General features: G+C 55.8%; 1 protein-coding gene across 1 annotated transcript; it reads left to right on the forward strand.

Moving 5' to 3' along the window:
- The first annotated feature begins 11,370 nt into the window (after positions 1-11,370).
- Positions 11,371-13,728, forward strand: DNAJC22 (DnaJ heat shock protein family (Hsp40) member C22). Its single transcript, XM_028125412.2, has 2 exons — positions 11,371-12,210; positions 13,543-13,728. Exons 1-2 carry the CDS (start codon positions 11,371-11,373, stop codon positions 13,726-13,728), a joined length of 1,026 nt encoding a protein of 341 aa, XP_027981213.1.
- The last annotated feature ends 964 nt before the right edge of the window (positions 13,729-14,692 follow it).

Here is a 14,692-nt window from a genome sequence, read left to right on the forward strand (position 1 = left end):
GCGGAGCGACCCCTGGCGCCCAGAGTGGGAAGCGCGGGGGCGGGGCAGGCAGAGGCCCCCACCCGCGTCCCCCCCAGCTTCTCGGTTCCTGCCTGTTCTGAGCCGATTCTGCAGGGATTCACTGCCCCCACCCAATCTTTACTTTCACCCCACCCTGAGTTTGGTATTCCCAGAACCTGGAGGAAGCCAGAAATAGATATGGGATAAAAAGGGGTCGACATACACACACAGAAAGAAGACAGAGGTGGATTCCAGAGGTAAAAAAGCAACCCCCCCCGCCAAAAGAAAAGCCCACAAACAAGAAGGGCGATAAAAGATAGAAATTCACCACCCCACGACCCTCAGTGCCGTGACCCAATAACATATGGTAAAAGCTTCAACGAGTACATGTTGGCCTGAGCTGGAAAAGGCAAATTTCCAGCCACCCGTACCCTCGACCCCCAATGTTGGGGGGGCGCAGAGCAGCGGAGAGGGTGAGGGAACCAGAGAGAAAGCAGATCAGCCTGGGGGAGTGAGCAGGAAACCGACAGGAAAGCAGAGAAGGAGCGACAGAGAAATCAGAGACAGAAAGCCAGATAGAGACGCAGAGACAGAGACAAAGCTTCGAAAAGAGACTAACTGACAGGCCCAGAGCGGGAGAGGGGGAGACAGAGACAGAGAGAGAGAGACAAGAGCCGAGACAGGTTGACAGATTGAGAGAGAAATGTAAATGGCGCGCTGCAGAGAGACACCCAGGTCCGTGTTCGGACTCCAATGTGACATATCAACTGTGGGGAAGATGCGGGGGCGGGGCGGTTCTTCCAACAGAGTGGTAGGCTCTGGGTCTGTGCATTGTGACAGTGCGCTGTCAAGTGTGGACGAGGCCATGGGACCCTGGCCATGTGTGTTTCTGTGTAAGTGGGATTGTGGATTGTGTGTGTGTGCTGTGTGTGTGTGTGTGTGTGTGTGCACGTGCTGTCTGAAGGGAGGTTTTTGTATTTGGCTTCCTCTTAGCCCTTAAATGTGGAGCCCCATGAATGCCATCTCTCCTATTTTAGGACTGAAAAGTAGAGAATCTACTGGGGAGAAAGAGTCAGAAAGCAGCTGTAGTCTCCCACTTGTCCTGCCCAGCCCAGCCCAGCACCACTCCTGCCCAAGTCCCAGACGTTGTCCAGATCCAGCATCTCTGCCTCTTTCCGCTTCCCAAAAATTTGTGGTTAGATGGCAACCCAAAGAAGTTGGATCCCACATAGTAAATGTTTGAGGGAGGGATTTGAAATTGATTATGCAAATTAACACAACTAAAATGCAAATTAAATGCTGGGCACCCTCCTGTGAGAGGTGACTGTTTCTGTCCTTCCGAGTGACCAAGAGGGGACACAAGCTTTGATAGATCCCCCTCTGTGAGGGGTCAGAGTTCAGGAAAAAAGCTAGTGGCTGAATCCTTCCTTAGGGTCTGCCACCTCTGGAGGAAATTTCTTGCTCACAAGGGACCCTAGGGCCAGAGGTTTGGAAAAGGGGCTCCAGGACTGGCAAAAGTGGGGATGTTTGGAGACCCTGGAGGTGGACAGCTGCAAAGGATCTCTTATTGACTAGGATAAGCCAGGACTGTAATATATAGGAATAAGTTATGCAAAATGGAGGGCATGGGGCACACCAGGGCATGATTATTGGGTGGAAGGTGATTCCCCTCATCTTGTTTTCTAAACCCCTTTCCTGCAACCCCCAGCCCATAATGGTGCAGGAAGAAAGAGGTTGCTGAGGCTCGGCCGGTGTGGAGGGAGGCCCCTACATGCTTGAAAGGGTTGGGAGAGAAAGGATTGGCAGTCAGTGGGGGAGGGGCCTCCTCCTCCAACCATAAATACAAATTTTATTCAAGGTCTTTGTCGCCATTTGTCTTCCTCGGGGGGCTGAGGGCCATGTCGGCCCTGTGCATGTCTAATTCCAGAACTGCTCCCCCAGGCTGGATGATGGATGGATCAGAGAGGAGAGAGCAGGCCAGGGCTCAGGCTGGCCTACCCTGCCCGATCCTCAAGCCCCACCGTCCCCAGGTCCTGCCACGCTTCTCCTTCCTCCTCCCCCCTCCCCTGCCCTCCCTCCGCTGACCAGAGGCCCTCACTGCTCAGCCCCATTTCCACTCTCCTACTCACCGAGGCCCTCTCTTTGAGCCCCTCACCTCAGCCCCTTTCAGGTCCCAGCCCTCTTCTCTCTGGAGCGTCCCTTCTCCTCCCGTCCCCAGCCCAGGCTGTGAGCTGCGGTGACCAGCAGGGCTGCAGGCGGCAGCGGGTCTGTGTGGTGGGGGGGAGCAGGCTTGGCTCACAGGGAGCTGAGGGGCCAGCTCCATGAATTTATTCATGTTCTGTTGCTCTTTCCCCACGCTCTGGAATGAAGCTGCCAGCTCACCAGGTCCTTATTGCTTCCCCTGCAGCTGTCACATTCGGCCGATGAGGGACCTGGGTAGGGTCAAGGCCAGCCAGTGCCCCTGGGGCCAGAAGCCAAGTGTCTGGGCTCAAGAGGAAATGCTGAGGCCCAGGCTGGGGTCTGGGACGATTTATCCAGAGCTCCCCAGGCAGCCAAACTGGGAGACCCCAGGGAGGTGGTGTGGTTGGGAAGGGAAGTAGGCAGAGAAGGGTGTGCTGCAGGACGTGGCAAGGACAGTGGAGGTGGGGACGAGTCTGATGGGGGAAGGGGAAGGGAAAGGAGGCCTTTAAAGAGTCCCCTATACTCCCCTCTTTAAAAGCACAGCCCAGGGGTGCCCGGCTGGCTCAGTCAGACGAGCATGTGACTCTTGATCTTGGGGTTGTGAGTTCAAGCCCCACTTTGGGCGTAGAGCTTACTTAAAAATAAATAAGTAAAATAAAAAAGACAGCCCAATCTGAATCCTACCTTAACCTCCACCCTTGACTCTGCACTACCCCGACCCTAATCCCAAATTATATACTTGACTCCTCTCCAATCCTAAAATGAATCCTAACTCCATAACCTGAGCCTAAATGGAACACATCTCTTGTCTGTCTTGTCCTGGAACCCAGGGGTCTCCCAAGAATTTCCCCCAGAGCTTACAGCCAGGTGTGTGTCAGAGTTCTGAGGACTAGACTTTGGATTAGCATGTGATTAGCATATGATTTGCATGTGATGTGTGCTTTCTACTCTGAGGAAGTTTTTGTGTTAAAATTTTATGAAGTCTAGTGGAAAGGTCCTGGCTCCTTGAAGGTTCTCTCTTTTTGTTCCTTCTCCCACACTCCTCATCACTGACCCAGACCCCCCCAAGGGAAGAAGAGGAGTGAGGAGACAAGCAATAGAGGGCTCATGGGAGGAAAGATCCTAGCAGTGTGACCTGTCCCTGTCACTAGCAGGGGAACCTCCACAAACCTCAGTTTCCTCATTTGTAAGAGGAGAGAAACCAGCTGGCTGATGTCACATTACGATCTAAGAAACACTTTTGTTTGCTTGCACTCTCTCCTTCCTCACTTTTTGGGGTAATTTATAGTGTGGCCCCCACCCCCCACACACACGTTGGCTTCCAGCTCCCACATGTAAGAGCACACAGAACTTGAAGCAGCCTGGGTTGCCTGGTACCAGACCCCTGGTATGAAGAGAAAGGAACTTTGCCCACCTGAGAGGACAGGGGATGGAAAGGGAAACCATACAATTGAGTGTTTGCTGTATTTTAGGGCTTCCATATGCCAGTTCTTACTGCATCCTCACAGCACCCCTGAGAGGTGGATATAGCGGCTCCATTTTTACAAATGAGGCAATGGCCCAGAAAGGAGAAATGGCTTGCCTTGTATCACCCTGCAGGTGGCAGGCCTAGAACTAGAGTTCTGATCTCAGTGCCCTGGGGAAGAGAGACGGAGATGGAGACGGTGGAAGGGGGAGAGAAGCAGGGCAGGGGTGAGGAGTGAGATTTGAACGGGTCTCAGAGGAGATCTATGTGAGTGAGGCCAACAGGGCAGGGCCTTGGCTCAGTGTCCCTCATCCCCCACCCCAGCGCTATGGAGACTGACACCCAACAGGTGCTCAATTGTTGGCTAACCGTCGGACGAAGTTAGCTGCGGAGAGGAGCCATTCAAAAGGAGGAGTGGGCAGAGAATAGGTATGGAGAAGGAAACGAAACCAATCGGAGGAAAATAGTTTTCAAGAGGCAAAAGGGAGGAAAGCTGGCCGGGTCAGGGGGGTGGAGCTGAGGGGGCCGCTCTCCTCCCACCACCGGTGGGAAAACAGTCTCGGCCCAAGGTCCCGCGCACATTTTGCCCCATTGCGCGGAGGGTCGGCAGGCCCTAGGGCTGCCACTCCTCCTGGCACCGCAACTCCGTGCAGCCTGGGGTTCAAAGGGCCGCGCTAGTGCCCACTGGGCTGAGGGCAGGCTCCTGGCCCCCGCCGGGAGCGGGCAGAGACTTTCCAAGGTGTCTGTCGGGCAAGATCGCGCTGCTGACTTACTTCCGCAGCCCTTGACCCCTGGCCAGGTGCATCCCCTCGCCCTGGCCTCCCTCTCCGCCTCCTTTTGCTCCCCCCTCGCCCCCACCATCCGCCCGCTCCAGCCTCCAGTTAATGAAATGTGGCGAGCGGCAGCACAGACAGCTGTCAGACCCCTCATTTCTCCGCCGGGATATTGGATCCGCGCTGGGAGACCGACAGGTGAGCAGAGGAGGGGGTGTGCGGGCGGCCGAGGGAGGGGCGCCAGCTGGCGAGACCCGGGAGCCCAGGAGGCAGCGCCAAGCTCGAAGCCTCGAGGGCAAGGCTAAGCGGGGTCGGCCCTAGGGTGCTCTTTCTGCTCGCGGCTCTTTCCTCTTCTCGAACAAGCAGGACACTTAACAAGACCCATATCCACCGCGCCCAGACCCGGGTCCATCCGGGACGCCTGGTCCTGCACCCCAGGCCGGCCTGGCTACACTGTGAGCGGCTCTGAGTCGGCGGCCGCGGCCCGGTGCTTCCTCCCACCTCCTTCCATCCCTTCCTTCTTGCTCCCCCTCCTTTCCGCGCTCCCTCCCCGGCGGCCGCGGCCTTTATTAGGGATTCCGCGGCTGTCGGTCCCGCCATCCATCCTGTCCGCCGGCAATTAGGCGGCCAGACAAAGAGCAGCTTCGGATGGATGAGGGTCCCGGCGGATCGGAAATGTGAAGGGTCAGCGCTGCCGCCCGCGGCGCACCCCGCTCCCCCCTCCGCATAATCACCGGCCGCCCGTCACTCAGCCGGCCGCCGGGGGAGCTCCGGGGCCCGGGCTGGGGAGAGGGCGGGGGTGGGACTGCAGCCTAGGCGCCTAGGGCAAGGCGAGGGCGGACCTGCAACAGGGGCGCCTCCTGAGGGAGAACCGAGGGCTGCGGGAGGCCGGAGGCACCTGCAGGAGAAAGAGAGGGCAGGATATGGCCCCGGGCGTGACCTGAAGGCGGACTGGGGGACCGCTGCCTTGGGGGCTTCCAGTGCGGAAGCAGGGATCTAGCTGCAGAAGGGAAGAAGGTGGTGGGCCAGGCGCCCCCTGCTGGGAGACTGGGGGACGAAGCCCTAAGGGCCTCCGGTCTGTACAAGCGGAACTGCGCCCAAGACGAGCTTTCCTAGGGAAACTGAGGGTCTGTAGCCTGGTGCGCCTCCTATCGGAATAGAGTGATACTGCGCTCCTATTGCCCATCCCTAAGTGAAATCCAACCCATCCACGTCAAATCCAGAAAAGCTCTAGGGCTGGGCGAACCCGCACGCAGCCGAGAGGAAGTTCAAGGAGTCCAGGTTTTACCGCGGATTCTTTGGCGCTAGCTCCCAGCTGACAAATCAACATCTCAATCTGACAATTAGTGGTCGAGGTGGGGGGAGAGGGGCTCTCGCCGCCTGGGCCGCTTAGCCCTCCCGGCGGGCTGCAGAGAGGTGGGCGGTGGCTGGCAGTGATGAACGACTCCGGGGGGGCCCGGGGCCCGGAGCGCGCATTCATTACTCCACTGACAGGCTGACGGCGGGCCGGACGAGCAGCGAGTGGACGTGCCCGGAAAGAGGCCAGTGGCAGGAGGGAGAGTAAGGGAAGCGTTTAATAGCCCCACCGACCGGTCAGCTCCCGATTCTTCGCCTCGGCCCCGGTACTTGACTTCCTTCCTTGAGCTCGGCCTCTCGGCCGTTGGAGCTGGCTCTGGTTGTAGAATTTGGGGAGTGGGGGCGGGAACCTAAGCCCTCTCCTTGGGTTAGGCGATTTAAGGTCTAAGAAAGTGTGTAGACAGGCCTTAGGACTGGGCGCTTCAGCCTGACCTGGGAGGAATTGTGCATGTCTGCGCGCACAGAGGTGGTGTGTGTGACAGGGATTGATGCGTGTGAGTCATACGTGGACGTCAGTGACAGTGTGGGTCAGTTTTAGGAATGTGTCGACCTGATTTTGTCAGTGGTGGTGTCTATTGTGTGTGTCTAAGGATCAGCCGCAACCTCTTCTTTCGTGTCTGCGCTGCCCCCACCCCACAGACACACTACTTGCTGTCAGCTCGCTCCAGTTCTGTAGGAAATGGCAGGGTGCACAGTGACAGCTGAGGTATTCTGCTGGGAGTGGGGGGGATAGATGTTAACTGTGAGGATGCTGGTGTGGACAGGTGCTCCTTTCCATCAAGTCCACCCCAGACATCACCCCTTCCCCAACCTTCCTGAAAGTAATGGATGCTTTTTCCAAAGCCTGGAGACCCAGTTGCTGAGTCCTCGGGCAGGAAGCGGTTACTAGAGTTTTCTATAGTCCACACCCCTACATATACACAGTCTTCATCACATACAGGATGTGTTCTCCAACACATCTTAGTTCCCCAGGCTGGTGGTGGTCAGAGGGGAGGACGTGGATCTCAGGCAGGGGTCAGACCATCAGACCTCTTTGGAACCTGGGCTAGTGGCCCCTGAGACCCTTATCTTTTGGATCTCAGGTCCAGCTACTAGTTGAAACCTTGGGAGAATAATGCTAATTCTAGTCCGATTCCTCTCTCTAATAACTCTTTCTTCACCTGGCTCTGTCCTCCCCCACTCTTAAACACACCAAAAGGTTAACCTGACTTCTTTCCCAGTCCTGAATCTCCTGGGTCTATAGGGCAGAGCTGGGGGGTGATTCTGGATCTCTGGTCTCCCGTTTTGTTCAGTGTATCTTTCAGCCACCTTCCCTTTGCCTTGCTCTTCCTCATAGCTAGGAAGAGCCTCTATATCTTTCTCTCTGTACCTCTCCTTGTGCCCATGTTTAGGGATCTCCTCCAAATTTGTCTCCCTACATTTTGGGGGATGCCTTTGTTCCTCTGTGGCTTCTCCGTTTGGGAATATGCCAATGCAACGGTGAGGCCCATGGGAATGGGAAAGGAAGCAGGGCTTCCTTCCTGCCCCCGTATAGAGGCGACTGCAACCCAAGGATGGCCACGACCTGGTCGCTTCTCATTCAGGGCACAGGCACCTGGTCGATGCCCCGCTGTCCGCCCCCACCCCCGCAGCCGCCCTCCTCCATCCCCCACCTCCACCCCCCCCCCCGCCCCTCCGCCCGCCTGGAAAAGGCAAATTTGACATTTTTAAATCCCGAGCCTTAGAGGGATCGATGCGGCCCCGGGGGGCTCCGCCCGGGGTCGATATTCCTGATTGGGAAGCGGCCGCTGCGCCGAGCCCGCGTGTAAATCACCCGGACCGGGGGAGGGGGCACGGGAGCCAACCCGGTCCCAGGCGCGCGGAGCCCGGCGGTCTCCCGGCCGGGCCGACCCTAGGGCAATGGAATGAGGAGACCGACAGGCCTCAGAGACTGGGAGACAGGCCCGCGCAGGGGTTCTCCCCCCTCCCCGGCCCAGCTCTGCCAACTCTGCGGGCCGGCTCCGGTCTCGCTTCAGCGGCCGCCACCCTCCGTTGCCCCTGGAGCCGCCGGGGAGGCCGGTGTCGGAGCCAGCCATGCGGCGGCTCCTCTCAGGCCGCTCCCGCGGGGCCTGGGCTTCGGCGGCGGCTGTCACGAAGCCGACAGGCCGGGCTGGCCGGCAGGGGCGGGTGGCGGGGGAGAGGTGCGGGGGGAGGAAGGCTGGCGCGGCTCTGGCTCACAGTGGACGCGCAACAGATGTTTGCGCAATTGAGGGACAAGGTGGCGTGGGGGCACCGAGCGGCTGGAGGGCGCGGGCGGGGCAAGGGGTGGCCTAGACCTGTGGGGGGTGGGAGTCTGGCCATCCAGCGGGAGTGAGCAGGCATCCGAGGGGCGCTCTGGGGACGGCTGAGCTGGGATAGACCCCCTCCCGCTGTGGCCGCGGTATCAAGAACAAAAGAGAATGGGCGAGCGGGGAAGTTTGGGCCCCACATACAACGGCCGCGAGGGCCCCTGCCCTCCAATCCTCACAGTCCTCTGTTGGGGAAACCGAGGCAGCCGAGGCTGAGAAGGGCCGGGAAGGTTAAAAAAGCGGGACCTGCAGCGAGGCTGGGGCACCGACCAGAGTTCCCGCGTGGATCTCTGGATTCACCTGCCGGCCCCGGTCGGCTTGTGGGTAGATACTCCGCCACCGCAGTTCAGACCCTCCCCTCCCGCTTGAGCTTGTCAGATCCCCCCACTTCCCACCCCGCGCCAGTTTATAGAACAACAATTTGGGGAAAACAATCCGGGCCGAGTGACGGCCCCGTAATTGTGACAAAGTGAGTGCGGGCGGCTGGAGAGAGCGCTAGGGCGGGAGAGAGCGCTAGGGCGGGAGAGAGCGCTAGGGCGGGAGCGCGGTGGGGCGAGGCGGAGGCAGGGGCGCCTCCTTCCCGCCCCGCCGCCCTCTCGTTCTCATTCCGGTCACCTCCCATCCCTCTCCTTGACTCTTCTCCAATTCTTCTTCTCCCGGCCCCTCGCGCCTCCCTTCGCTTGTTCCTCCATCAGTCTTCCCTTTCCTCTCGGTAACTGCTCTTCTCCCGCCCCCACCCCGACAGCCCCTCCCCCGGTGCGCTTTTTCTTCCCTCACTTCTCCCTCTCTCCTCCGCCCTCCACTCGTTTCTCCATCTTTTCCGCTCACTCCTGTCGCCCCTGGGCCCCTGGCTCCGACCGCACAATCCGCTTCTCTCCCCGCCCAGCCCTCGCTTCCAGGGATCGAACCCTGAGCCCCGTCCCCGACCACCACTCTCTGGGAGGCCATCGCCGCCCAGCAGCCCTGGGTTCCTCCGCCCTCGAAGCTGGCGGCGCGCGGCGGCGCAGGGGCCAGGCGGGCTACCCGTTCCCTCCCCGTTCCACCCCTGACTCCCCCACCCCACTTCCAGCGCCGGGAGCGAGTTTGTTTGTCCAGCGGCGGCCGCCGCCGCCCGAGCTGTTTGCCGAGCTTAGCGCGCCGCCCGGCAGAGCGGGCCCAATTAAGTCTCATTCATTATTCAGCGCCCTGTCCGCCCCCGCCCCCAGCTCGAGGTTCCAGCGTCGCTTTGGGGCCCCTCCCAGCCCTGGCCCCTCCGTGAGCCCTCAGGCGCCTTAGGCGAGCTGCGTGCCCTCCCCGGGCCGGGATAAGGGCTGAGGGGCTGGCGCTGTGGAGGAACAGAAGCACTCCGTCCGCTACGCGGAGGAGACCGGCGTGGGGGCCACCAGGCCCACCCCACCCCCAAGTCAAGGCTGGGGGACCTTGGAGATCCAAGCATTTCCTCTACAGAGGAGGAAACGGGCCCCAGAAGCGGCGTGACTTGGCCAAGGTCATGTAGCAGAACGAGGATTGGAGCCCAGGGCACTGAAGCGAAGGCATCTTGCATCCCAGCTCCTTCCCAGCATCGAGGTGGGAGGAAGGCAGACTGCTCTGGTGCTGCGGCCTCGCTCTCGCTCTCGCTCTGCTCTCCCGATGGGACGCCCCTCACCCCATATCCCTTTTTGCTACTGATTCTGCCTCTTGCCGGTAGACCTCAGGATACAGCGGACTTGGGCTCCCGCTAGATCTGGAGGCCCCTCAGGTCTCAGGCTCAGGTCTCGATGTAATCCCCCTGACTGGCATGCCTGGAGGTGGGGCAGATGAGGCAAACTCGGGGGCTGGAGGTCCTCTCTGGGACTCTCCATGGGTGAGTCAGCCTTAGAAGAATTGGAAGTGGAGCCATCCAAGGCAGTCTTGAAAGTCAACGGAGTAGGAAGAGAGCACACCCTGAGGTGAGGGACAAGTCACCCTCTCGTCTGTACGGTGGAAAGGGGCGACCAAAGGCCTTTTTCTGCGTTTGTGGGGAACCGCTCTGGACTGCTTTGCCCGGGCAACTGGACAAGGTGAGTCTGGAGACCCGCCCCGCCACGCCCTTCCGTAAGCGGCAGCGCCACCTGGTGGCGGCGGTGCCGCGGTGCAGGCGCGCTGGGCCCGGAATGGGGCGCTGCGCCAGCGCCTTTGAGCCCGGGGAGGCTGGATGCGCCCTGAAAGCCTTACCCCGAGTTTTCCCGAAAGGGCGGGCGAGAGGAGCCCGAGGCTGAAAGGTGATCCCGAAGAGGCCGGGGAGGGGCGGGGGGTGCTTAGGGAGGGGCCTGATCCGGACGGACCCACTTCCGTGACACAGCAAACACAGAAAGACAAAGTCCATTTGGGTGCAAGTGGGAGCGGAGTGAGAGGGGCCATTTTGACTTTCTAGTCAAAGGAAATGACTGGTCTGACGGGGTCTGGGAGCCGGAGTACGCAGGTACGGCCGCCCACCCTGGGACTAGCGGGTAACTGGCTGGTGGTCTTGAGGCCCACTCTACGTAGCGGGGAGACACTGGCAGGCACACGTTTGCATCTGGTTTGGTGTTCTGGGTGTTCATCAGGCCTCTTTGTAGAGACTCCAAGTCCGCCTTTGCGGGGTGCCAGGGTCTAGGTCAAAATGTTAGTTTTCCAGAGCTGTTTAAGTGGAGGGACCTCAGGACCCTCTTTCAAGTGTGACTTGTGGGAAGATTGCGTGGCTTGGAGAGATGGGAAGGCTGGAGAGGGGCTGAAACCTTGGCCATGTGTCTGAGGGCAGCCATAGGGTGAACTTGAGGAGCGTTGGGAGGGGCAGGGGACTTTCAAAATGTGTAGGAACTTTAGAAGGGCATTCTGTTCACTCCTGTTCACTCCACTCCCCCCGTAAGTCATTCCAGGAATCAGTGGTCTGAAACTTAAGCTGCTGCTTTTCTGTCCGTGTGCTGAGTTCTACATCAACTGAAAGTATTTAAAAACATTTTTCTCTCCTAAATTTGGAGTTGCTATGCTTGTAAAAAAACAGAAATGAGGTGCCAGACCAAAGGGTATGGGAGAATCTGCATTTGAGGGACACTCAGGAAGATCTGCACTTGATTATTATTGGAAGGAGAAAATGGTTTGCTGGGTTGGGACCTGGACATAGTCTTACCACTGCTTTTTTCCATCTCTTAGGGTCTAAGGATAACTCTGGGACCATAACAGCCATGATTCTCACAGATGACTCCAGATTTCTGCATTCTGGGCAATGTCAGGTGCCACTGAACTTGATCTGACACCCATTTCCTAGAGGATGGCCAAGGGGCTCTTGGTGACCTATGCCCTCTGGGCTGTAGGGGGCCCTGCTGGGCTCCACCACCTGTACCTTGGGCGGGACAGTCATGCACTGCTCTGGATGCTTACCCTGGGGGGGGGTGGCCTGGGCTGGCTCTGGGAATTCTGGAAGCTCCCAAGCTTTGTAGCTCAGGCCAACAGAACCGAGGGGCAGAGGCAGAGCTCCGGAGGGAGGACACCCCCTCTGAGTCTTATTCGCTTTGTCGCCCAGATGATAGTGGGCATCTATTTTGGCCTGGTGGCTCTCATTAGCCTTTCTTTCATGGCCAACTTCTATATTGTGGGCCTCCCACTGGCAGTTGGCTTAGGGGTCTTGCTGGTGGCTGCTGTTGGCAACCAGACCTCAGACTTTAAGAATACTCTTGGGGCAGCATTTCTTACTTCCCCTCTTTTCTACGGCCGCCCCATAGCCATCCTGCCCATTAGCTTGGCTGCCAGCATTACAGCCCAGAAGCATCGCCGCTATAAAGCTTCAGTTGGGTCAGAGACGCTCAGTGTTCGGCTCTATCGTCTGGGCTTGGCTTACCTGGCTTTCACAGGCCCACTAGCCTACAGCGCCTTTTGCAACACAGCTGCCACCCTCAGCTATGTGGCAGAAACCCTTGGCTCCTTCTTGAGTTGGTTCAGCTTCTTCCCCCTCCTTGGCCCCCTCACGGAGTCTTTCCTCCTTCTGCCTTACCGGGTCTGGAGGCTGCTGGTGGGGGATCCTGGCTTCAGCAGCGGCTACTTCCGGGAGTGGGAGAAGCTCTATGAGTTTGTTAGCAGTTTTCACGAAGAGAATCGTCAGCGGGCTTACCAGGTAAGGCTTTGTTCTCTCTCATTCCTGGCTGGGACAGCTCTGGGAGTTAAGCTAAGCTTCATTGGAAATGATGCCCCCTTACATGGGAGTACTGTTTTCATGTCTGCTGGGTTGGGCCGTAGAAGAGTGTCCTGATTTCTTTGGGCTTCTGTGTGCAATGGGTGAAGGTACAGAGGCTCTACTAGTGAGTGGGAAGAGGATACACATATGTTGTTTACTTTTTATTGAGATACATGTAAAGTGTATAAGTTTTATGTATACATCTGTGTAACCACCACTCAAATCAAAGTATAGGATATATCTAGCACTAGGAAGGTTCCCTTGCATCCCTCAGAGGAAACCTCTGTTCTGACTTCTGTTACCATAGATTAGTTTTGCCCATTCTTGAACTTCAGATAAATGGAATCATTCAGTATGTACTCTTTTATGTCTGACTTCTTTCTTTTTAAAATTAATTTATTTATATTTTATATTTTATTTATATTTATTTTTTTAAAAGTAGTCTCCATTCCTAACATGGGACTTGAACTCACAACCCTGAGATCAAGAGTCACATGCTCTACCAACTGAGCCAGCCAGGCACCCCATGTCTACTTCTTTCATGTATTTATTTATTTATTTATTTATTTTTTTAAAAGATTTTATTTATTTATTTGACAGAAAGAGACACAGCAAGAGAGGGAACACAAGCAGGGGGAGTGGGAGAGGGAGAAGCAGGTCTCCCGCCGAGCGGGGAGCGCGATGCGGGGCTCGATCCCAGGACCCTGGGATTATGACCTGAGCCGAAGGCAGACGCTTAATGACTGAGCGTCTGACTTCTTTCATTCAACATTATGTTTGTGAGATTTATTCATACTGTTGCATGCAGTATGAATAAATACTGTTACAATTATAAATTGTTTCCATTGTTGTATAGTATCCCATTGTATGAATATACTACGCATTTTCTGTCCACTCTACTGTTAATGAACATTTGGGTTAGTTCTAGTTTGGGACCATTCTGATCAAGTTGCTGTGAACATTCTTGTACATGTCTTTGGTGGATATATATGCTTATTTCTCTTGCAAGGAAGAGATCTTGTCAGGGATGTGAAGTCCCAGGTTAGAAAATGGGCAGCTGTGATTCAAGGCAAATCTTCATTCTTGCCATGAGATCCAGGCTAGCCCATGTTTCCAAAGGCTGGAATGCTAATCTGAGTCTCTTGGTCTTTCTCTCAGACAAGTAGAAGCCAACTCCAGAGATAGCACAGCCTCCTTTAGCAAGCAAGCAGGAGAGGCCCAGGTGCTCTGAAATTCACGGAATTCTAATTTGTCAGCTTCTGTTTCCCTAAGGTTTTGAGTCTCTCAGAGGGGGCAACAAATGAAGAAATACATCAAAGATACCGGCAGCTAGTGAAGATCTGGCACCCTGACCACAACCGGCACCGAACCGAGGAGGCTCAGAGGCATTTCCTGGAGATTCAGGCTGCATATGAAGTCCTGAGTCAGCCCAGAAAGCCCAGGGGATCCTGGAGGTGAGAAGAAATTTCCCCTTGGGAATGGACTCTTTCTGGCAGAACCAAGCAGCTTGTCCCAGCCCAGCTTTGCCCACTTGGGTCATCCCAATAGCGTTAAAGAAACTGACTGTTGGCAGTGGGGATGAGGACAACTTAAAGGGGTAAGAAAGCTTTTGTGGTAGAAGAATGTATTTATGTTGCAAATTTCTGAATTCTCATTATTGTATTCCTGACAATTTCTTCTTAAAATCAGATAGTGAAATGAAAGGCATATTATAAAACTAATAAAATATCTTTTAGAGAATATACTACCATGCCCTACCCTGTTACATTGATGAGTGATGGAAGAAGGTTGTTTATTAATTTCATTTCACTCCTTTCCTTTCTTTCCCTTTCCATTTCTTTTTCTTTCTTTCTTTTCTTTTCTTTTCTTTCTTTCTTTCTTTCTTTCTTTCTTTCTTTCTTTCTTTCTTTCTTTCTTTCTCTCTCTCTCTCTCTCTCTCTCTCTCTTTCTTTCTTTCTTTCTTTCTTTCTCTCTCTCTCTCTCTCTCTCTCTCTCTTCCTTCCTTCCTTCCTTCCTTTCTTGTGTGCAAAGCACTGAGTTAGGAGATTGAAGGAAAAATATGAAGGTTCTACTATTTCACAATCTGTCCTGTGACCGTAGGGATAAGAGAGGGGTTAAATTTTAAAATTTCAGAAAAATATCTTAATTCCATTTATAGGAGAGTTTTACTAGGAGCTACACTTTTCCCAGGAAGGAATAAGCTGCTGTGGGATGGGGGTAGTACCCCCATCACACACTCTTCTGCTTGATGAAGTATTGTAGAGAGCCCTCAGATTTTACATGGGTGGTTGGACTGGCTGAATTCTCAGGTGTTCCCAGAACTTGGGGTATGACTTTGAACTACATACTCTGCTGCCTAGGAGCTTACAGTCTGGTGGGGGATATAACATACACAGATATCAAAGTTCACCTCCTTCAGTGT

The sequence above is a fragment of the Eumetopias jubatus genome, unplaced genomic scaffold (genome assembly GCF_037043125.1).
Source record: "Eumetopias jubatus isolate StellerSeaLion01/CBP00866 unplaced genomic scaffold, mEumJub1_p1.0 scaffold_8, whole genome shotgun sequence".
In the NCBI taxonomy this organism is placed as follows: Eukaryota; Metazoa; Chordata; class Mammalia; order Carnivora; family Otariidae; genus Eumetopias; species Eumetopias jubatus.

Bases quoted from the DNA above. Each gene is read 5' to 3' on its own strand.
- DNAJC22 (XM_028125412.2), top strand. From the start codon at position 11,371: ATGGCCAAGGGGCTCTTGGTGACCTATGCCCTCTGGGCTGTAGGGGGC. The intron at 12,211-13,542 runs GTAAGGCTTTGT...TGTTTCCCTAAG, and splicing joins ATCGTCAGCGGGCTTACCAG to GTTTTGAGTCTCTCAGAGGG.